This window comes from Drosophila teissieri, chromosome 2L (genome assembly GCF_016746235.2).
Source record: "Drosophila teissieri strain GT53w chromosome 2L, Prin_Dtei_1.1, whole genome shotgun sequence".
In the NCBI taxonomy this organism is placed as follows: domain Eukaryota; kingdom Metazoa; phylum Arthropoda; class Insecta; order Diptera; family Drosophilidae; genus Drosophila; species Drosophila teissieri.
In genome coordinates, this window is record NC_053029.1 from 9,934,245 (window position 1) to 9,954,297 (window position 20,053).

At 42.8% G+C, this 20,053-nt stretch overlaps 7 protein-coding genes across 8 annotated transcripts; 3 read left to right on the forward strand and 4 right to left on the reverse strand.

Annotated features, from left to right (window-relative positions):
- The first annotated feature begins 118 nt into the window (after window positions 1–118).
- LOC122614128 (cyclin-dependent kinase 1) lies at window positions 119–1,647 on the forward strand. The gene is made up of 3 exons (XM_043788619.1): window positions 119–347; window positions 744–1,247; window positions 1,305–1,647. Exons 1-3 carry the CDS (start codon window positions 199–201, stop codon window positions 1,543–1,545), a joined length of 894 nt encoding a protein of 297 aa, XP_043644554.1. The 5' UTR covers window positions 119–198; the 3' UTR covers window positions 1,546–1,647.
- LOC122614118 (lumican) lies at window positions 1,638–4,256 on the reverse strand. The gene is made up of 6 exons (XM_043788609.1): window positions 4,066–4,256; window positions 2,782–3,321; window positions 2,529–2,716; window positions 2,381–2,475; window positions 2,215–2,327; window positions 1,638–2,166 (listed from the first exon to the last, which is right to left on the reverse strand). Exons 1-6 carry the CDS (start codon window positions 4,177–4,179, stop codon window positions 1,735–1,737), a joined length of 1,482 nt encoding a protein of 493 aa, XP_043644544.1. The 5' UTR covers window positions 4,180–4,256; the 3' UTR covers window positions 1,638–1,734.
- Window positions 4,257–4,694: 438 nt separating this feature from the next.
- Window positions 4,695–6,479, reverse strand: LOC122625904 (probable dolichyl pyrophosphate Man9GlcNAc2 alpha-1,3-glucosyltransferase). Its single transcript, XM_043805963.1, has 4 exons — window positions 5,774–6,479; window positions 5,441–5,638; window positions 5,230–5,389; window positions 4,695–5,170 (listed from the first exon to the last, which is right to left on the reverse strand). Exons 1-4 carry the CDS (start codon window positions 6,436–6,438, stop codon window positions 4,766–4,768), a joined length of 1,428 nt encoding a protein of 475 aa, XP_043661898.1. The 5' UTR covers window positions 6,439–6,479; the 3' UTR covers window positions 4,695–4,765.
- A 324-nt stretch (window positions 6,480–6,803) lies between these two features.
- Window positions 6,804–10,357, reverse strand: LOC122625895. 2 transcript variants are annotated; one of them, XM_043805946.1, is made up of 7 exons: window positions 10,082–10,357; window positions 9,255–9,392; window positions 8,669–8,814; window positions 8,399–8,609; window positions 8,222–8,333; window positions 7,738–8,108; window positions 6,804–7,682 (listed from the first exon to the last, which is right to left on the reverse strand). In XM_043805946.1, exons 2-7 carry the CDS (start codon window positions 9,319–9,321, stop codon window positions 7,435–7,437), a joined length of 1,155 nt encoding a protein of 384 aa, XP_043661881.1. In that variant the 5' UTR covers window positions 9,322–9,392; window positions 10,082–10,357; the 3' UTR covers window positions 6,804–7,434. The 2 variants fall into 2 exon arrangements, with proteins under 2 accessions (XP_043661881.1, XP_043661880.1); XM_043805945.1 differs by having other exon boundaries at window positions 9,773–10,357.
- A 477-nt stretch (window positions 10,358–10,834) lies between these two features.
- Window positions 10,835–12,466, forward strand: LOC122619885 (dolichyl-diphosphooligosaccharide--protein glycosyltransferase subunit 1). Its single transcript, XM_043797092.1, has 2 exons — window positions 10,835–11,464; window positions 11,524–12,466. The coding sequence occupies exons 1-2, from the start codon at window positions 10,879–10,881 to the stop codon at window positions 12,312–12,314; spliced, it is 1,377 nt and encodes a 458-aa protein (XP_043653027.1). The 5' UTR covers window positions 10,835–10,878; the 3' UTR covers window positions 12,315–12,466.
- Window positions 12,467–13,755: 1,289 nt separating this feature from the next.
- On the forward strand, window positions 13,756–18,758 carry LOC122619236 (inactive rhomboid protein 1). Its single transcript, XM_043796030.1, has 6 exons — window positions 13,756–16,617; window positions 16,777–17,118; window positions 17,178–17,432; window positions 17,527–17,784; window positions 17,850–18,134; window positions 18,272–18,758. Exons 1-6 carry the CDS (start codon window positions 13,756–13,758, stop codon window positions 18,545–18,547), a joined length of 4,278 nt encoding a protein of 1,425 aa, XP_043651965.1. The 3' UTR covers window positions 18,548–18,758.
- Window positions 18,759–18,805: 47 nt separating this feature from the next.
- Window positions 18,806–20,049, reverse strand: LOC122625855. The gene has a single exon (XM_043805889.1). The coding sequence runs from the start codon at window positions 19,874–19,876 to the stop codon at window positions 19,010–19,012; it is 867 nt and encodes a 288-aa protein (XP_043661824.1). The 5' UTR covers window positions 19,877–20,049; the 3' UTR covers window positions 18,806–19,009.
- Window positions 20,050–20,053: the final 4 nt, after the last annotated feature.

Below are 20,053 nucleotides of genomic sequence, written 5' to 3' on the forward strand. Positions count from 1 at the left end.
ACTCAATAAAACTAATTTTGTTTTGAAGGAACATAAATCCGATAAATGGCCTGAATATTGGGTTTCTATCCCGCATTCCAAATGAAGAAATGTAGCTAGCTTAGCATCATTTGAACTGTCTGGTAATACTAGAGCATATACGTCAAAAACGCGCTAATTTAAAAGTCGGTGGCTTGCAAATAAATAGCTTAACAAATTATGGAGGATTTCGAGAAAATTGAGAAGATTGGCGAAGGCACATATGGTGTGGTATATAAGGGACGCAATCGCCTGACGGGCCAAATTGTGGCGATGAAGAAAATCCGCTTGGAGTCCGACGACGAAGGCGTTCCATCAACCGCGATCAGGTAAAATGCCGCGGCTTGGACGCCCAAGCTTCAAAGTGTTTCATACTCTTTCGCGACTTTTCCTTTAAATTGGCTTATATAAGCAATTATAAGCATGTTCTTGGACATCTTAGGTGTTGCTTCAAAAGTTTTGCTAAAGTGTTAATTTATACTGTGTAAATCTAGCATAATTATGTTACGCTTATGTCCATCATACTTATGTGCGTATGTATGTTCTTACATGCATACATATTCTCTTATGTACATCATCATACTTTCTATTTATGTTCATTGATTGGAATCCTGTAAATACTTTCTAGTTCAACTTGTACACCAATATTTCCATGATTAGTCCTCAAATTAGTTTAAATCACCTCTATTTGTCCTTAATGTAGTAATATTTAATTCGCATTACAGAGAAATTTCGTTGCTCAAGGAGCTGAAACATGAAAACATTGTCTGTTTGGAGGATGTTTTGATGGAGGAGAATCGCATATATTTGATTTTTGAATTCCTATCGATGGACCTCAAGAAATACATGGATTCGCTGCCAGTTGATAAGCACATGGAGAGTGAATTGGTCCGAAGCTATTTGTACCAAATAACCAGCGCCATTCTGTTCTGCCATCGTCGGCGAGTACTTCACCGTGATCTTAAGCCGCAGAACTTACTTATCGACAAGAGTGGCCTTATAAAAGTCGCCGACTTTGGACTTGGCCGCTCCTTTGGCATTCCGGTGCGCATTTATACCCACGAGATTGTGACCTTGTGGTACAGAGCGCCGGAAGTGCTACTGGGATCTCCCCGGTATTCCTGTCCCGTCGATATCTGGTCCATTGGGTGCATATTCGCGGAAATGGCAACGAGAAAGCCGCTGTTCCAGGGCGACTCGGAAATCGACCAGTTATTTAGAATGTTCAGGTAAACACAGGTCATATATTTTCTATTCCATGTGATACTCACACTCTTTGATGGCAGAATTCTCAAAACACCTACCGAAGACATTTGGCCGGGCGTTACTTCGCTACCCGACTATAAGAACACGTTCCCCTGCTGGTCCACGAACCAATTGACCAACCAGTTGAAGAATCTCGACGCGAATGGTATTGATCTCATTCAAAAGATGTTAATCTACGATCCCGTTCATCGCATTTCCGCCAAGGACATTTTGGAGCACCCCTATTTCAATGGTTTTCAATCGGGCTTAGTTCGAAATTAACGTTCGGTATTCTCGTTTGACTTTATTTAAACAAGAAAACTTGGTATCTACATAATCTAAAGCAAAATAGCCGTAAAATAAAAATAAGGGTGTAAAACAGAATTTACCTAATTTATTGATTTATTTAAGTGTATTTACATCCAATTTAAACACGTCGTTTAAGGCTTTCATTATAATACAAAAAGAAAGTTAAATATGGAAATCCTCATTGAAACTAGTCCTATTATAGAGAGCACTGCTAGCACCGCTGTCATGGCGCCTGAAGACGCCAAAGCAGCCGCGCCTCTTCATCACGTAGGCGCCAACGATGGTTGGCACGGCGATGAGCAGAACAACCAGGAGTCCAATCCATATAAGACTGCCCGTCGAACTTTCTACCATGTGTTCATTCGCCACTCTGAGCACCGTAACGTCCTTTAACTTGGTTGGGCTGCCGCACTGGACATCTTTGGCCAGAATGGGCGTGGTCTTGTTGACTTGGTCTATTAAAACGTTGATCAAGTAGTCATTGGAATTGTCGCAATTCCACGGGTTGAATCTCAGATCCAGAGCCTTAAGTTTATCCCATCGCACTAGTAGTTGTTTCGGCAGAGTCGATACGTTGCAATTATTCAAGTAAACCTGTAAGTTTATGTTTTGTTATCGAAGCTCCACATGCATTTTAATTACCTTTTCCAATGGCGGATAGTCCAAGTACTGGCCTCCAGTTACGTTCTTGGATAAAGCCTCCTCATCAATTTCGTTTAGCAGCTTGTTATCGGACAATATTAGTTCGGTTAAGCCTAAAGCGAAATTGTTTAATTAAAGTTATTAGTTTTGCAGGTACATAACTTACTTTGCAGTTCACTAAATGCGCCTGACCCAATTTTGTACATCTTGGACATAAAAGTCATACTCAGGTGTGTCAGTTTGGTCAAAGGTGGAAAGACGCTAAAAAATGGATAAATATTATGATGTTCTTTACATACTTCTTGTACTCTTACTTGTCTCCGATCAGACTTTCGATGGGGTTTTCATTCAAAACCAGGCTGGTCAAGTTCGTCGCACGTTTCAGGGCCTTTGGTAACTGATTAAACAGATTTCCAGCTGCTATAAGGATTTCAAGATCTCGTGGACCATGTAGAATAGTATCCGGTAAGTCATCAATTTCCATGTAAGAGACATCCAAGATCTATATGAACAAACAAGAGAGCTCCTGAGTTCCTAGAACATGAAAATATATATAAGTATTCTAACCTTTAATGATGACAAACCGGAAATGGCTGTTTCTGAAAGTCGATCGATGACGTGAAAACTATTTGAGCAGAGAACGAGTTCCTCTATGTTGGGAATGTGTTCAAACAGATCTGCATCCAAGCTATGCAGATCGTTGTATCCCAAGTTGAGGGTCTTCAGCTTTAACAACGCCGCAAAATCGTGTTCAGTGTAGGGACCTTTGAAAACATCCGGTACTAGAACTTTTGAAGTCAATTGGTTATGCGACAAATCGAGTGTGATTAGTTCGGTTAAATTCTGAAAAGCTCCCACCGCAATGGAATCTATTTGGTTGTTGGCCAAGTACAAGTTCTCTACATCGTATTTCGGTAGGATTGGCACGGTAGTCAGGTTGTTGTGCTCCAGATTTATAGTTTTGAACACAACATCTCCGTTGGTCAGCACTTCCCAGTCCTCTGCAGATAACCAGTCTTGCAGTTTTTCAGAGCAATCCAGTAAGTTGCTGTCGATATAACAATCGCATTTCTTACAAAGTTTGCTTTCCTTTACTTTGATTATTTCCTGCAAGTAGGGGTACAATGTATGTTATATTGTGTACTATCAAATTAATGACTGCCCCATAATTAAAGGGTTTTTGGACATAGTTTGCCCACGTTATTTAGTTTTTAATATGTCTATAAATTTCACTTAAAGGCTTACTTCACCTTCGATAAACACAGGAAATATATATTATTTGTCCTTTTTTATTATTTATTTAGTTTCTTCACTTTTCTTATTATTTTTATATTTGGTACAGATTAGTTAGCTTTGTGGTGAATTCATTAGCTTTTCTTTTAGTCATATTTGTCGTTTCACCTTTGCAATACCTTGCTCTTATCACGAATTGATAGTGATTTTTTATACCCTAGGATAAGGCATGTCTTTTAGTCATCCATTTGTGGTCTGTTGTTCCCAAATATAATTTCCTTGTATCGAGGTTTACCATGAACTTAACTTAGATTTAAATAAAAAATTTCACTTATTTACAGTAGTAGTGCACATATTTTTTAGTTAAGTTGCACAAGCTCTCTTAAATCTAACCATATCACTTCCATCGGTAATCTTATCGGCTCTATTATAGAGTTATTATTGGCCTGCTTTACAATTGCATTCGTGATACGCACACCCACACTAATTTGAGAAAATTACACATCTTCAGCATTTCCGTTTAATTGTTAAATTTTAATTTGAATTGCTTGTAGCAACATTTATTTTAGTTATTAGCTTTTCAACAGAATCTCGTGGGGAATGCATTTTATATGGTACCTTTGGGGTTTCTGGCTTCGTCGTTGTGGCTTCATCTTGCGACTGGCCAGAAACTTGGCTCAAAACGATACAAAAAATCGCTGCAGCTAACGTAGCTGATTTTGTTAAATTCATGCTTCTTAAAATGCTTTTGTTAACCAACTAAAATTGAACTTTAGGCGTGTTCACCGATCGATTAAGTGTACATGACTAACAAGTGCACAAAACCCCACATATTATTCACCTAATATTTCAGGAGTGTTTATCTTATCTCTGCCAAAGCATTGATAACACTATCCAGCAAAAGAGTATCTTTTATGGGTCATTTGTTGAGGTGCGTTCGACTTTTGTAATGCGTTAAAACATAACATATGAAACTCTACGTCAAAAACTCACACTTTTTAAACAAATGAATATATTTACAATATAAATTCCAAATTGTTCTGACTTACTTATATATATATTATTTTATTTATATATTTTGTGCATAGTGTAGACACTTGCTGATTAAATCCATGATAAGATACGAGAAAAGCGGTATAAGAGTATTGGAAGTGACTAAGTTATTCATACCTACCTATAAAGCTAATTTCACCTAGAATTAGCTGCTTAAAAAAAGTATAAATGGGACAAAGTGAAACAACACTCGATAAAGGGTTTATAAACATTTCTTTGGCTTGGTTTTTTTTTTTGTATTATAATAGAATGCTTTTCTTAGAAACTAACTTAACTTGCTGGTAAATTGTTGAACATTTCCCCACAAGAAGAATAACAAGAAGTGTCCACAGCTTGTAACAGAAATAATAAGGGGCCAAAGATCAGGATACTTTGAAGGTGCCGGGACTGTCAAAGAAGCAACCAAAATACTCATCATCAGAAGGTGCGACATATTTGCCATGTACTTGAGTGGATATTCGTTGCTGAGCTTTGATATTGGATAAAAACATCTGAATATCAAATGAAAAGCCACAGTGGACACAACCGCTGGCACCAATAATTCATCTTTTGCGAGAAGAGGTAACATGCTGAACACGGTTACTTCCAGAAATATAATCATTTCGTGGGGCCACCATTTGATTAGGAAAAGGGCTGGTAAGGCAGCCAACAAAATTGTCTTCTCGTGAACCTAAATGTAAAAATGTATAAGTTAATGTACAGAAAGCTCTTTATATTCAATGTTCTTACTTGAAACGAAAACAAAAAGAAAGCCAGGCTCGTGTTGAAGAGAGCTAGTAGAAATCCGACATTAGTTCGTCTTCGAAAAAGCAGAACATTTGTTGGCAAAGATGCAATTAAAGTGCAGGCAATGCACACAAGGGCCATTTGATCATTGCTAATATGCTTCCTGTAATTTGTGGTATTAACAAGTGTATACTTTTTTATATGACTGGCCTACTTTAGTTTCCAAACTACGTTTACGGCACACCAAACATTTGCCACCTTGTCCTCAAAAACTCCTCGGGCGACAGGAAACAGGCGATGAAGTACTTGAAGTGCGGCTTGAAGAGATCCCAGCCAGGGAACCCATAAAATAGCAAATGTCGCTAAGACGACGGCTGCTATCCGTGTGATTTGAACGACAAAAGCAGCAAAGCTGTAGTAAAAAGAATAAGATGTTAACAATTGAGTTTACATTAAGATAACAAATGAAAGCCAGCCTGCATATTAACGATTCTTTAACTGCATTTTTCTTATATAAGGAAAATCCTTTCGAAACATGAATACCCACCTCTTTTGGCTAACACATTCACCCAGAAGAAATGCAAAGAACGGCAGGCTGTGATACAGCTCCATTTGCTTATAGTTAAGGGCTAATGTGAAGAAAAACGCAGCCGTGTAGAATCTTCTTCGCAAGATTGCCGCAATTGCCACGGCGGCCAAGCCCAGTGATATGTTATTATACTGAAAGTGTCCATTGTCGATGAGTGTTTGGCCTGGATACACCGCCACCAACGTGAAGAGAAACAATTTATCATTGCTTCGAAACGTTTTATCTATGGAATAGGCCACGAACAATATTGCCGGCAAATAGATGAGGACGTCAGCAGACACAACTGTTGCGCGCATGAAGCGTTTGTGCTCCTTCGACTGGAATCCTCTGCTTTTGTGCAGCTCGACGAAGCGGGGGTCAATGGATCGTCCTATCCGACCCATCAAATAGCTGTGGTAGGCCGTCAGAGGCGGATAATCCAGGCCCCAATACTGAAGATCGTTGTTGGAGCTGTTTGTGTACCATTCGCCCACTTGCAGATTCACCGTGATCTCCTGCCAGTGGCGCTGGGCCTCGTAGTCGCCATACATCGGCGGGGAATCGAAACCGGAGTAGGAGTATATCGAAATTATCGACCTAACCGCCAGGCCCAAAAAGGCGGTTGCCAAAATTTCGGATCTCATCTTTTTGTTTTGCCAACATTTTCCAGCGATGGTAGTTCGGCTGTGTAGAATAATTCGGCTTATCGATAGCTAATGTCACCCACATTGAGAAGCTAAGATAGCATCCCGAGAAATTGCGGTATATGGAACAGAATTCGCAGGGGATTCACATTAAAAGAAACCTTTAAAAAATAATTATAACATTTTTGTATTGCGTTTTTATTAAGTGTAAACAGCCCAATTAAAGGATATACTAAAATGGACCAAATAATTTGACTAAAAAATGTTTCTTAAAATTGATCTGTTTATTTAAAACGTTCTTATGTCGGCAACAAAATTTAAAAGTCGTTTTGCAATCCGTATTATTTGAGGGTAAACAAAACGAAACTGACACTTCTGCCCATTTGGATTGAAGACAGCGCTTTTGAAAACGCTCACGGAAGTAATATTTATTTACAGTTGTACATACAGTATATGAATTAGCATACTTCTAAAGGTGCTTACATAAATCAATCTATATACTAAATATCGAACACTGAGCAGAATAACAGTTTAAAGGTGACGATCAAATTTTCCGAGTTATTAGGTAACAAATCTGTATGGCTTTATCATTATTTTACGCTAATTCCATTGTTTGTAACATTAAAATGTCAGTACCAGTCAATAAATATGAACATCTAAGCATACATTTTATCTTACGTACCACTTTGAACCATCAAAATATGCGGCTTTCAATCCCCTATGACTTATTGTATGACATAGGTATGCATTTTATAAGTTTGTGGTAACAAGTTCGTGAATTCTCATCTTATTTCTCAATTCAATACATTGCATGTAATGGAAGTCTATTTACAATTTATTCTTAGAGTACTTTAAGTGACTTACAATGCCCATGCATTTTCAATATGGTATGTCAATGATCTATTTACAATCTTCTATTTTAAAACAAATATCCTCAAATATAATATCCTCGAATGATTGAAGTTGCTCCATTCCAAATGCCATCAGTTATAAGTTTCAGCTATGCATAGTGACTATTATAAATGCTACGAATACCTTGTGAGTTCCCGCTAATGAGAATCGATCTAATGCCACCGCGCTCATCAGCAGGAACATGCCGGAGAAGTACAAGATTCCCCCGGCCACAGTTGCGCTACTGGCTCCATTCAGCCCACCCAAAGTGATCAATCCGAAGGTGCCGTTGCCGTTGGTCTCCGTATCCAAAATACTCCGATTGGCGTGCTGCATGGCCGCCGTTTTCTCACCTATTACAAATACTGTGAGTATGACAAATATTTAAGTATAGACTGGTGGTCTTACCCCGTAAAACATGCACTGTAATGCTGGCAGGACGGGCATTTGATGGAGCACATGTGTAGTTGCCGGCATGACGGAAATTGACTTGCTTCACAGTGAGCACACTGACCGAGGGATTCAGGAGATAGGCGGACTGATGTTGTTGCATATAGGGCGTGGAGGAGGGGACATTGGCCGGTGCCTTGAAGGCGTCCGAGCTGCCCAGTAGGCTGTTGAGGACGCCGCCATTGCTGGACTCCATTGGCATGGTGGGGCGCGATTTGTTCGCCGGCGAATTCCTGAAAATCAGTCCACTCTGCGGATTGCTCTGCCCAATCGATGTCACAACGAAGCCGCCTTGTGAGTCGTAATTGATCATTTTACTATCATGGTACCTGGGTTTAAGAAAGTGCATTGCGTTTAGTTGGGTCTTGTGTCAAGAATGATAACATATAATATACAAATGTAACTTATATTAAGCTAAGAAAGTTTGCCTCGTTTTCCATACCAAAAAACAAATGCAGGATTCTCGGTAGCTCGCTTCAGTTTGCATTCAAGTCGCAGAGTAGAAGTCTCATCAATATGCAGTTCCGGTGCACTCGAAATTTCAGCTACCGCTTCTATAAAATGAAAGTAGTATATGATGAAATGTTGTGAACTTCTTTAAAAAGTGGTTCCCACTTACCGACAATCTTTAATTCTATAACTATTGACTGAGTTGGATAAATTGACAATTGACACTCGTAAAATCCGCGATCTTCCTCGCGAACTGCTTTTATTCTAAGGGACCAGTGGCCCATGTGCCGTGTATGCTCCACCAAGAATCGCTTGTCACTACTGTGGGTGGATAGGCCCACTGTCAGGAGTTGAAAGTCCTTTCTGCGTATCCAGGAAACCTGAAATGCGGCAATCGGCCTAAGTGTTGGAAGTCATCTATACAAAAACTGTATCTTACCGTAGCTGGGGAGTTAACTTTGACCACACAGGGCAGAATCGCAAGTCCTCCTTTTTGTGCAATAACTCGAGTATTGTTCTTCGTATTAAATTGACTTTGTATTGTGTTTCCAAAGTGATTTTGAGACGACGTAATCTTCCCGACATCTGAAATGGTGTTTGAATGTATGTTTAATAAATATAGAAAGTTATTCGCTATGTCGAAATCAAATGAAATGAATAAATCCGGAATAGTTTCATTCAGACCTATGGTAAACTGCTTAAAAGCAATCCCAATCATTGTTATTAAAACTTAGGTATGGAAAATATATTTTTTTTACTACATTTTTCAAGACTTTTTTATAAAGTATATTCCATAGCTATCGTTCTATTTTTAATTGATTTAGTATAGGAATCTAATTATTGAATTCTTTCGTTCACTTCTCCTCTATGTATTTATTATTATCTATTTACCTTCAAAAGCAATCAAAATAAAATAAAAACGCAATCAAAGCTTTTCGGTTCTAATTTTATAGCATACAACAGAGCGCAAAAGTGATAAAAATCGTTTAACGATTAACTTCATAAAGTTGGCGACCTTTACTTACCAGAAAAAGTTGAACTAAGGAGTAGCAAAAAACATGATAAATGCAAGTGCCATCTTTTCGGTTCCATTATTCCCAAATTCGAGGCTCCGCGGATCGTATACTTTTCCAATTAACCTTTATACCCGCAACATTTTCCTTCTGCAACGAACTTCAGTTTATGAGTACATATTTATGTATGAATGTCTTATGTATGTTTCTAAAAATATTTGTGGCAATAACGATGCACTCATATCCGTGGTGTATGTATGTTTTGTATCTCACAGATACAAGATATTTATATGCAAGGGTCACGCAAACAACTTCAATCCTGTATCATTATTTTTTTTGGAAAATCCTGTAGTAAAATCGTTTTCATTTCCACCTTATTTATCCACATGCACTAATATGTTATGTTCACAAATCGGGCAAAAAAAAAACACATGTCACGAATACAAATTATATACATATGTATATAAGTATTTATGTATGTGAGTTTCTGGAGGAAATGCATACACAGAAATTGATGGAGGAAAACTCACTTTTTTCGCGTTTTTCTTCTCTTTTTGCACTGAGTGCTCGGCAAATCCTTACGCGTACATACACATTTCGCATCTAATTGTTTATGCAATCATAAAGCAACGTATGCGTATTTTCGTAGCTACATATTTTCGAGGATACAGATACACAGGTGAAAGATGTATAAATTGTATGTATTGCCCGTCAGAAGTGCAGATTTCTCACTGCATTTTCAATATATTTCCACACACGCGGTCTCTGTGTGTGTGTGTGCGAGCTTGGGGTGTGTGTGTGTGTTTAGAGAAAATGGCACAATTCTGATTCGAATTTACTTGGTTGGGGCCAAGAATCCGCAGTTCACACCCCGGCGAATACAACTTCGTTTTCGAAGTGCCAATCGTAGACTAAATTGAAGTCGGCAAAAAGCCCCATCCGTATAACTCACGCAATCGCATTATGTGGCAATCGCAATCCTCTCTCCGGAATGCATTGCATATGCGTGTTTAAGGCAACTCGACTCGCCAATCGAAGGGATGATGACAGGAATTATTTAATATTATTCATATTTACAGCGGGGCGGCATAAAGAATAGCATGCCGCAATCGAATGAGTCGCACAAAAGTGGCGTGACAACGGAGTGTATTATTCTATTCTATGGGTAATAGTTTCCAAACTTTGGGGGGGTGCTTTCCAAAATTCATTTTATTCTGCTGACAATCGATTGCAATGCTGCCCAGTCAGCTGACTGCTATTAGTTAGGTTAGGTCAGTGGGTTGCTACTTTTTGAATGCTTCACCAGAAAATAATATTATAACAATGAGTAACAATAAAACTTAAAAATGCTTAACACTATGAAACATGCATTCAGAATTAAAAATATAACTTTGTTTTATTTATTATATTATATATTTTGGGGGCTTATTTGAAGTGTTTATTAATGTTCTTTTAATCATGTTAAATTATGATAAAAGAATTTGAAAAACCAGCATATTATTTTTAAGAATTTTAGGAATACCCCTGATAATTCTGCTCAGTGGCTGGCATAAGTACGAATGCGTCTTACGGTCACACTCAGCCGCTTTGCCGGTTGAATGGTGCTAATTGTGCCCTAACGCTTCGAGATTTTCCAATGTACGTGTCCAAATTCGAGGCGAGCATGGCTACGAATTTTGTTATTTATCTAGCCCTTGGCGCACTCCTCTGCCTAGCCACAGCGAAGGGGGAAATAGTGAACACAAATGTGGAGCGAACGCTGGACCTAACATCGCAGCTGGTGAAGACCACCACAAAGATATCGGCGGAAGACTCAGCCGGCAAGCCCATCGTCGAATACGTGTTTTTCACATCGGAGCCCAGTTTGGCGTACATTGCCGTGAAGGATAGTGGCGACAAGAGTGTGCCGTTCAAGCGAAATGAGCCCGTAAAGGGGGAACAGAGCTTCACGTTCACCTTCCCCAAGGCGGCCGCCAAGCAGACTTTTGTCGTCGAGACCGTAGCCTCCAAGGGCATCCGCCCACATCCGGAGGAGATTCGGCAGAACGACAAGCAGTTCGTTAGATATTCGGGCAATCTGCACCTCTACTCCAAGTACAGAACCACCAGCCAGAAGACCAATGTCAAGCTCAGCTCCTCGAACATTTTGTCGCACACCCAGGTCAAGCCCTTCTCGGTGTCCTCCAACAAGATCACCCTGGGACCCTACGACAACGCAGAGGGTGAGTAATTATAGCGGCCTACCTGAAATCACCTGTTATAACGCTTTCACTTTGTGCAGCCTTCAGCCAGGAGGCACTGGTCATCCACTATGAGAACTCCGCGCCTTTCGTCACCGTCAATACCCTGGAGCGTACCCTGGAGATATCGCATTGGGGCAACATTGCCGTCCAGGAGTCCATTCAGATGACGCACACAGGGGCCAAGCTGAAGGGATCCTTCTCGCGCTACGATTTCCAGAAGGAAGGACGCTCCGGACTGGCGGCCCTTAAGTCGTACAAGACATACTTGCCGGCATCCGCATCTGGCGTCTATTACCGCGACACCAATGGCAACATTTCCACCTCCAACATGAACGCGGTGCGAGACTTCATCGAGCTCGAGCTCCGTCCGCGCTTCCCGCTCTTTGGCGGCTGGAAAACGCAGTACACTCTGGGCTACAATGTACCCTCGTACGAATACATGTTCAACGATGGCAACAAGTACCAGCTGAAGATGCACCTTATCGATCACATCTACGACAATATGGCCATCGATGATGCCACCATCAAGATTATTCTGCCCGAGGGATCCAGTGACATTAGGCTTTCCACACCCTACTCCATCAGCAGATTGCCCAACGAGCTGGTGCACACCTATCTGGACACCATTGGCCGCCCGGTGGTCTCGTTCTCCAAATCCAACTTGGTCGAAAGCCACATTTCGGACTTCACGCTCTACTACAGCTTCTCGAAGACTTCTATGCTGCAGGAACCTCTGCTGGTCAGCGGCTTTATTTATATCATCTTCTTGTTCACTATCATCTTCTTACGCTTGGACTTTTCGATTACATCCCATGCCCATAAGGAATAAGTAAATTCTGTAGATTTCCATTAAATATAGTCACTCTCATCATTTTGTAAAGGATCAAACTGAAACCACTACTATTTTGCAATAACAAACGAAAATAAATAAAAGCTTGCACATGATGGCGTGAAAATTATTATAAAACGGACGAACTTGTATTATGTTGTATAAAAACAAAAGAAATTTTCGTCTTTTCTTTTTGTCTTTTCCCTAAATTTAATATGTATTTTATTTTGAAAAATATTATTTTTGCTACAAATGAAATAAATTCCTAAACTAGATCATTATTTTAAAATAAAACTGTGCATATATGCCCGAATTCGGCGGCAGGATATTTTATGTCATCTCAAACGAGGAAATTCGCACATGCGCACGAAAAAGCGAAAAATGTTTCCGAGTGGCTTGAACTTTTTCGACGAGTGTGCTGTGTACATATGCATTAGTGGTTATAAAATTGTTAGAAAAAATGGATTAATCGATGTGAAAATTTAGTAATTTTAGTAATAAGCAATACAAGACAAATCGAAAAGGACAATTAGCTGAAAATCGAAAACCTTTGAACAATGTGCTTTTGTACTTTTTGTTATGAAGGCGTGTGTGGAAAATCGATAAAGCAATTTTCGCTCTGTAAACAGGCTTAACAAAAATTAAGATGAAGTGAAAAATCAGTGAAATGCATTTATAAATTTAATTCCATCGAACCTGCCAAAGTGAGTTCAATGTGTGTGCTGCCATAAATGATAATAGTAAAGGTTTTAACAATCTCAATATTATTATGTATACTAATCTCAGTTCATATTTTTTCTACTTGTACCGGAAATAATGTTTAATAATACACATATATGCAAATCTAAAGAGTAGGCCCCTTTACTGGTACAAATAAAACTCCCATTTTTAAATGGGAGTATATGTATTTCAGATTACTCATGTGCGCCCTTGGCCCTTTTTCTAATGTTTGTATCCCAAATATAGATTTGGCGGATAAAAGAAAACTTTAAAGACCTAAGATTACTTTCGTTTGGCGAAAAGTTTATGCTAATATCTAGAAAAACGCCATTAATGATTAATAATAAACTATTTAAGCATTATAACATTACAAATTTATCTACAGTAATGGGGAAAGAAGTGACTTCATTTTTAAATTTACAAATAATGAAAATATCTAACAATTATTAAAATAAAACACATTTTTATCTAACCAAAATCTTGCTTAGTTCCCATATAGACGATTAAGTACATGAGCTTTAAGATGCAATTGGGTCATGTAGACTTTAAATATACCCACGCAGTTGAAGTACTTTAAAGTGATTTTAATAAAAACTTCTTAGAAGTTAGTAATGGTTAGATATGCCAAGAAACCAAAAGAAATCAGTTGTAGAAGTATCGTAACCATATAAAGTTCATTATTAACATCTCTTATAGATCGGAATACATCACTGCTGCGATTATGAGTTCGAATGGAAGTGACCTGGGGCACAATAACAGACGGAATGAGAAGGGCAATTCCGACAATGTCCACGCCTCAATGCGGGGCAGCATGGGTTCCACCCGCCGGAAGTCAATCAACTTCCAGAACCAGCTGCAACTGGCGTTGGAGTCCAACGAGTGCGATGTGATGTACTGCAGCCTGTCGTCGGCCCGCTTTCGCGCCCCGAACGACGAGAACTTCCCGCCACATGGCGGCAAGCTGAAGCTATCGCCACTGGAGAAGTACGACGATGCCAATAGGGGCGTGCCACCGCCCTCTCCGGCTCCAAATAGCGACTGCTTTGCCACCTGTGTGGCCAATCAGCTGCCGTCTCAGTCATGTAACGTTGGGTCCATCAAGCCGGATTCTTCCGTCATGCAGAAGCACGGAATGGGCGGAAATGGAATGGTTGCGAGCGGAATGAGTGGAAACGGAATGGCGGCTAACGGTGGAAATTACCATCAGCGTGGCGTTTCGCCGAATTCAAGATATCGTTTGGAGCGGTACCGCGACTCACAGTCAACTCCACAGGCAAAACTAATGGATAACATGGGCGGTATGCCGTCGACGGTGCCCTCGGTCTCCTCCACTCGTCTCCTACTGCCTTCCAATGTTCCCTTGCCACTCTCGCAGTGCGAGAACTACAATGCCTACCTGGGATCCACGGTGCACACGCCGGTTAAGAGGTACGTTCCCACCCCGCCCCCAGCCATGGAGCTCTACTCGGACCTGAGCATCTCCTCTGCGCTGGCGGGCAATCTGCCCACTCCAGCCGCCGCTGCATCCGCCTCTGGAACCACATCCGCGATGCAATCGCAGTACGCCAACATGCCATACAACTACCGCTCCAAGTGCTGCCACAGTGAAACCTCGCACGGAAGCCTCAGTCGCACATCGCAGACGTACGCCAGCTGCTCGCCGGCCTGCACTTCGCCCTCGCCGGCTCCTTCCACCAGCATGTCGATGGTGTTCTCGGCGGCCAGCTCCTGCTCGCCCATCATGACGGCCACCAGCTCGACGAGATCGGGTAACCACAGGGGCGATGACAGCGATTCAGTAATTGTGGTGCCACCCGGCGGCGCTGCCATGGCCCAGATCGAGGCAGAGAATCCTTCGGGTACTTGCCTGCACTGCAATACAGTGCGCCGCACCACAGGAGTTCATCAGACCACACAGACGACGGGGCCCATTAGTCCGGTACCCATATCCCTGCCGGTGCCGATGGCCATGCCAGTGATGACCGGCCTGAATGAGCAGATGCCCAGTCAGAGCCTCGAGTCCAGCATGGTGTCCGTGCAGGCGAAGCGCCTCGAGGGCGGTGGCAACATAGCAGTGCCACCCGGATCCAATCAGCACCAGCTGTACCGCAGCCAGATGGCCAGCAATCCGAGGCTGCAGCACATCCACCACCAGACGCAGCAGCACCAGTCGCTCCAGGTGCTGCCCCAAGCGCAGAATCACCACTTGTCCTGCAAGAAGCGCATTGGCATGTACATGAGGCGCACCACCTCGCAGTTCTTCGGCGTGGAGCCCAGCACGGAGGCGGCGGACTGTGCCCTGTGGCAGGGACGTCATCGGCGCCTTGCGATCCGCTGCTTCGGCATGTTCGACACTGAACTGGAGTACCACATGCAGCAGGCCATAGGCGGGGGCAACGAGGATGCGGGTCAGAGCACCGCGAATGGCAACTATGCACCCGATCGCCCGGACATCCTGCCCGTTCAGGATGCCCTTGGCATGGACATGACAATGTCGGGCGATAACAGGCGGCAGAAGTGCTACACCAATCGGGATTTCCTGGCCGGTGAGTTCGTGGAACGCAAGGCATCGGTGGGCTATATGTTCGTGGCCATGGTCAGTTATCTGGTGCACATGTTCAATAAGCGGCGGCCCATCCAGATGCACAGGGTGCGATGCCCGTGGCAATGGTCCCGCAGCTTTGCACCCATCCACGTGCAATCACATAGCAATCAGCAGACGGATGCGGACGGCTGCTTGACGGATGGCCTGGAGGCCATCATAGACGATGAGGTGTTCTTCGACAGTCCCTGCGAGATCACCACCTCTGCGGTGAACGACGAGAGCTCCGAGCTTGGCAGGCAGACGGCCAAACCACGACCGTGTGCGGATCCATCGGGCGTCGGTGTTAGTGTCTACATGGCGGAGAGGCAGCAGAACGGCTGGAGAACCTCCGCCCTGAATAGTGGCGGTAATGCCACCAGTGATATCAATCTAACCGGGGATCAGTCCTCGCATCCGGCTGGTGCTGCCCATATACCACTTTGCAGCTCCGTTTCCAGTCAAATGCAGCCCGCCATGCGGAGCTCCCATTCGACCACTTCCACCTGCAATCGTGGCAATCGGATAACCGCCCAGCTGCTCGATGGAGTCCTGGAGAACTCCCGTCGTCCGCCGCTCCGGTGCATCAAGTACTTCTCGGTGAACGACCTGGACGACCGCACCGATCATCGGCCCTTCTTCACCTACTGGATCAACACGGTGCAGGTGGTAGTGCTTATCCTGTCAATCATCTGCTACGGCATCGCACCCATTGGCATCGGATCGGAGCAGAAGACGGGCCAGGTGCTGGTGACCAGCCTCAGCCTGCAGACGGTGCAGCATGTGGAGCAGAGGAACCTTTGGATTGGACCGCGGAACATTGACCTGGTTCACATGGGCGCCAAGTTCGCTGCCTGCATGAGAAGGGACATCAAGATCACCGAGGTGGTTACCAAGACGAGGCGACACGAGAGGGAAACGGCCTGCTGCATTCGCAACGATGACTCCGGCTGCGTCCAGAGCTCCCAGGCGGAGTGCTCCATCCGAGGACTCTACCCAACGGTGAGTTTCAGTTGAATTCATAAGAGGCCCAGTAGTAGTAGTATACATATATGCATATAGTTGTCTCCCAATGAGACGTTCTAGAGTCAATTAGATACTATTCTACTCTAAGGTAACCTTTTATGGGGCTAAGAATAATTTATCATTGATCATACGCAGAAATCAATATCTACGTGGAAGAAATGGTCGCCCAGCGAGTCCGGACCGGGAGGAAGGATCTCCGGGTCCGTTTGCGGACTGGATCCCAAGTTTTGCGATGCCCCAGCATCGATAGCTCCGTACGAGTGGCCCGATGACATTACCAAGTGGCCGATCTGCCGGAAAACCAACTCGTTTACCCAGCGATATCGCTACAAGGATCACACCTCGGAGCACATGGTGTGCGAGGTGATTGGCCATCCGTGCTGCACGGGCTTATATGGAGAGTGCCGGATAACGACGCGGGAGTACTGCGACTTCATCAAGGGTTATTTCCATGAGGAGGCATCCTTGTGCTCTCAGGTACGGCGATCAATCAATTGGTGACCATCATTGGCTTATATTCCTGCTGAACTCCTTAGATATCGTGCCTAAACAATGTGTGTGGAATGTTCCCATTCATCTCCGTGGAGACTCCGGATCAGCTATACAGATTGCTCACATCGCTCTGCATGCACGCCGGCATTTTGCATCTGGCCATTACTCTTATATTCCAGCACCTTTTCCTGGCCGATCTGGAGCGACTGATCGGAACCGTTCGTACGGCCATTGTCTATATAATGTCGGGCTTTGCTGGAAATCTGACGAGCGCCATACTGGTGCCCCATCGGCCAGAGGTACATGCAGCTTCTGACAAAGGTGTCCTACTTTCGGGCATCCCAACAAGTCATTTTGAATACGTAGTAAATTGAATATTGTATTCACTTATAGGTTGGACCCTCTGCTTCGCTGAGTGGCGTGGTGGCCTCGCTGATTGCCCTGCTGGTTTGGATGCACTGGAAGTATCTGCACAAGCCGCACATCGCGCTCTTCAAGCTGCTGCTTCTGTGCAGCGTGTTGGTCGGAATCGGAACACTGCCTTACCAGCTGAACTTCTTGGGTCTGCTGGCTGGAGTGATTTGTGGCTGCCTTTTAACCATGTCCCTAGTGCCATTTACCACGTTCTCCAAGTACGGACGCAAGAAGAAGGTACTAGCTATGGGGTTTAACTACTGCTTACGTACTGCATAATAATGCATGGGATTCATTTTCAGATAAATCTCATTTGGACCTGCGTTCTGTTCCACGTTGTCGTGTACACCGCAATGATTGTCACCTTTTACATTCATCCCAGCGAATTCCACTCCATTAGCTTTGTAGATATGTTCAGCAACAACAACGGATACGACAATTTCACCAATGCCGATCACCATGGCGTCGATGTTGTAAGCAGCAACACCCGATACTCGCAGACACAGAACTCCCAATACTACTATCATCATCACTCAGACGACATTATAAGGAAGAGCGTGACCTTCACCGAGAAAGCTCTTGTTTCGGTGGGTTTCTAAGGGTAGTGCCAAATATTATAGCATTTAGAACTGGATTCCACTTGAAGAACCAGCGAAATCTGTCATCTTTGGCCGCATATAGTGGTATTCAGTTATTAAAACTTATTTGTACCCGTTACTTTCAGCACATTTTATATCCCGCTGCGCCGCGGAAAACGAGCGCCCAACAATGGCAGGAAGTAGAGTATAGTCGTTCGTTTAATCACCTTTCGAACTATAGTGATCGAATTAAAAAGAGTATTGGAAATATATCAAAGCTTAAGCAAGTGTTCACTTCACCCATTAGATTCTCGAACAAGAACAACCACTCTAATCTTATGACTGAATTAACATCGGTGCACTCCGAGAATAAACAGAAATATCTAGGTTACATCAATAATACTGAATTTAACGTCCTTTAATATTTTACATATTAATCGATTCAATTCATGATTTATGACAAACAAAAATTTGACAAGTTTGAGTGCACAAATAGATAACAATTATATGAATAACGCATTAAATGTCTATTTATGTATGTATAATCCGAACTTCAAATGAATAAAGAATAATTAGTATTAAATGTTTGCATTGTGCATTTTCTATATTTCCAATGGCAGAGGGTGAGGTGAATTTCAGCCGTTTTGGTAATGGAGATTATAATAAAAGTCGTGTTTAGGTATGCTTAGAAATGCTGTATTTCGCAGGATATACCAATGACTATGTACATATTATACAGTATAAATATTTAGATTAGTTAACTGAAGTTACAAAGGGCTGAAATTGTGTAATTAAATTCACAAATAACATATATATCGTACACTTGAAACTTACAAATATATTCAGAGAAATTGTATGAATTAATATTGTTCACCATTCAATAATTATATATACATCATCTCAGCCATTGAGGACATCTTTTTGGGAATATGAACAATGGTGTCGAAGTAGCTGGCCAGCTCACCGATGGTAACATCATCGCAGTTCCCGGGGCTCGCGGAGTTGTAGCTGGCCTGCTGCGAGCACGTTGCACCCACTAGCGAAACGGCTGACAGAGATCTTGTGGCGGCAGACACTCCCAAGGTGTCGATCTTATGGCTGTGTGCGGATCCAGAAGGTCCTGGCACTTCTAAAGCACTTGCTGAATGACGCGCCTTGGACGAACTGCTGTTCCTTGACAAGTGCCAGCTATTTCCCAGGGTGCTTCTCTTCGATTCGTCAAGCATGGCGTTGCATTCGCCAATGACGTCACGAAATGCGCATGTGCAACTCGATTTTAGTTCGTCGGCGACCTGACCAACAGTATCACTGGATTCCTCTTTTGGCTTGCAGGGCACAATTCTACCACTGCGTACAATCCATTTGCCATGCTCGCAGCCGTACAAGGACTTTAGTATGGGTGGCCGAAATATGTTCTTCTTCGATGTTCCATTTCGCTTTTGATAATGCTTCTGGACGCCGTGGGAGCAGCTCAACGGACTAACAATCTCGAAGGATTCTTCTGGAACAAAGGAGTCCTCTTGCTTGCAGTCATGCAAACAACTCTCGGATTTTCGTCGGGGTCTGCATTTCCAGCGATGTTGTGATCGTGGTTTGGAGCCATCAGTTGTGGCGCCTTCGCAAATGGCCTCAGATGGATCGAATCCATTATCTGCATCGTAAAATGGATTTCGTTTCACGCATTTGACGAGACGATGAGTCTGTGTTATTTTCAACTTGTCCAGATCAGCTGGTAGCTCTTCAGAGGCCATTTTGCTGCTGGGTCCCTATTCTTTTTGTTCCGTTTGGCTTGTGCTAACGTGTCTGATGTTTGCTCAATGTTATTGAAGGCAATTGGGCAGCTTGAAGAAACTTTTTTCTTCGTTTTTTTTTATTTCTATTGTATGTATGTGTTACATTCACAGAAAAACAGATAAGGTAGCGTCGCT

Bases quoted from the DNA above. Each gene is read 5' to 3' on its own strand.
- LOC122614128 (XM_043788619.1), top strand. From the start codon at position 199: ATGGAGGATTTCGAGAAAATTGAGAAGATTGGCGAAGGCACATATGGT. The intron at 348-743 runs GTAAAATGCCGC...TTCGCATTACAG, and splicing joins GTTCCATCAACCGCGATCAG to AGAAATTTCGTTGCTCAAGG. The intron at 1,248-1,304 runs GTAAACACAGGT...CTTTGATGGCAG, and splicing joins CAGTTATTTAGAATGTTCAG to AATTCTCAAAACACCTACCG.
- LOC122614118 (XM_043788609.1), bottom strand. From the start codon at position 4,179: ATGAATTTAACAAAATCAGCTACGTTAGCTGCAGCGATTTTTTGTATC. The intron at 3,322-4,065 runs GTACCATATAAA...CCCTACTTGCAG, and splicing joins CGAAGCCAGAAACCCCAAAG to GAAATAATCAAAGTAAAGGA. The intron at 2,717-2,781 runs GTTAGAATACTT...TTGTTCATATAG, and splicing joins CCGGTTTGTCATCATTAAAG to ATCTTGGATGTCTCTTACAT.
- LOC122625904 (XM_043805963.1), bottom strand. From the start codon at position 6,438: ATGAGATCCGAAATTTTGGCAACCGCCTTTTTGGGCCTGGCGGTTAGG. The intron at 5,390-5,440 runs GTAGGCCAGTCA...CACAAATTACAG, and splicing joins AACGTAGTTTGGAAACTAAA to GAAGCATATTAGCAATGATC. The intron at 5,171-5,229 runs GTAAGAACATTG...TTTTACATTTAG, and splicing joins TCTTTTTGTTTTCGTTTCAA to GTTCACGAGAAGACAATTTT.
- LOC122625895 (XM_043805946.1), bottom strand. From the start codon at position 9,321: ATGGAACCGAAAAGATGGCACTTGCATTTATCATGTTTTTTGCTACTC. The intron at 8,815-9,254 runs GTAAGTAAAGGT...ACACCATTTCAG, and splicing joins CCTTAGTTCAACTTTTTCTG to ATGTCGGGAAGATTACGTCG. The intron at 8,109-8,221 runs GTATGGAAAACG...TCTTAAACCCAG, and splicing joins AATCCTGCATTTGTTTTTTG to GTACCATGATAGTAAAATGA.
- LOC122619885 (XM_043797092.1), top strand. From the start codon at position 10,879: ATGTACGTGTCCAAATTCGAGGCGAGCATGGCTACGAATTTTGTTATT. The intron at 11,465-11,523 runs GTGAGTAATTAT...CACTTTGTGCAG, and splicing joins ACCCTACGACAACGCAGAGG to CCTTCAGCCAGGAGGCACTG.
- LOC122619236 (XM_043796030.1), top strand. From the start codon at position 13,756: ATGAGTTCGAATGGAAGTGACCTGGGGCACAATAACAGACGGAATGAG. The intron at 17,119-17,177 runs GTACGGCGATCA...TGAACTCCTTAG, and splicing joins AGGCATCCTTGTGCTCTCAG to ATATCGTGCCTAAACAATGT. The intron at 17,433-17,526 runs GTACATGCAGCT...ATTCACTTATAG, and splicing joins TGGTGCCCCATCGGCCAGAG to GTTGGACCCTCTGCTTCGCT.
- LOC122625855 (XM_043805889.1), bottom strand. From the start codon at position 19,876: ATGGCCTCTGAAGAGCTACCAGCTGATCTGGACAAGTTGAAAATAACA.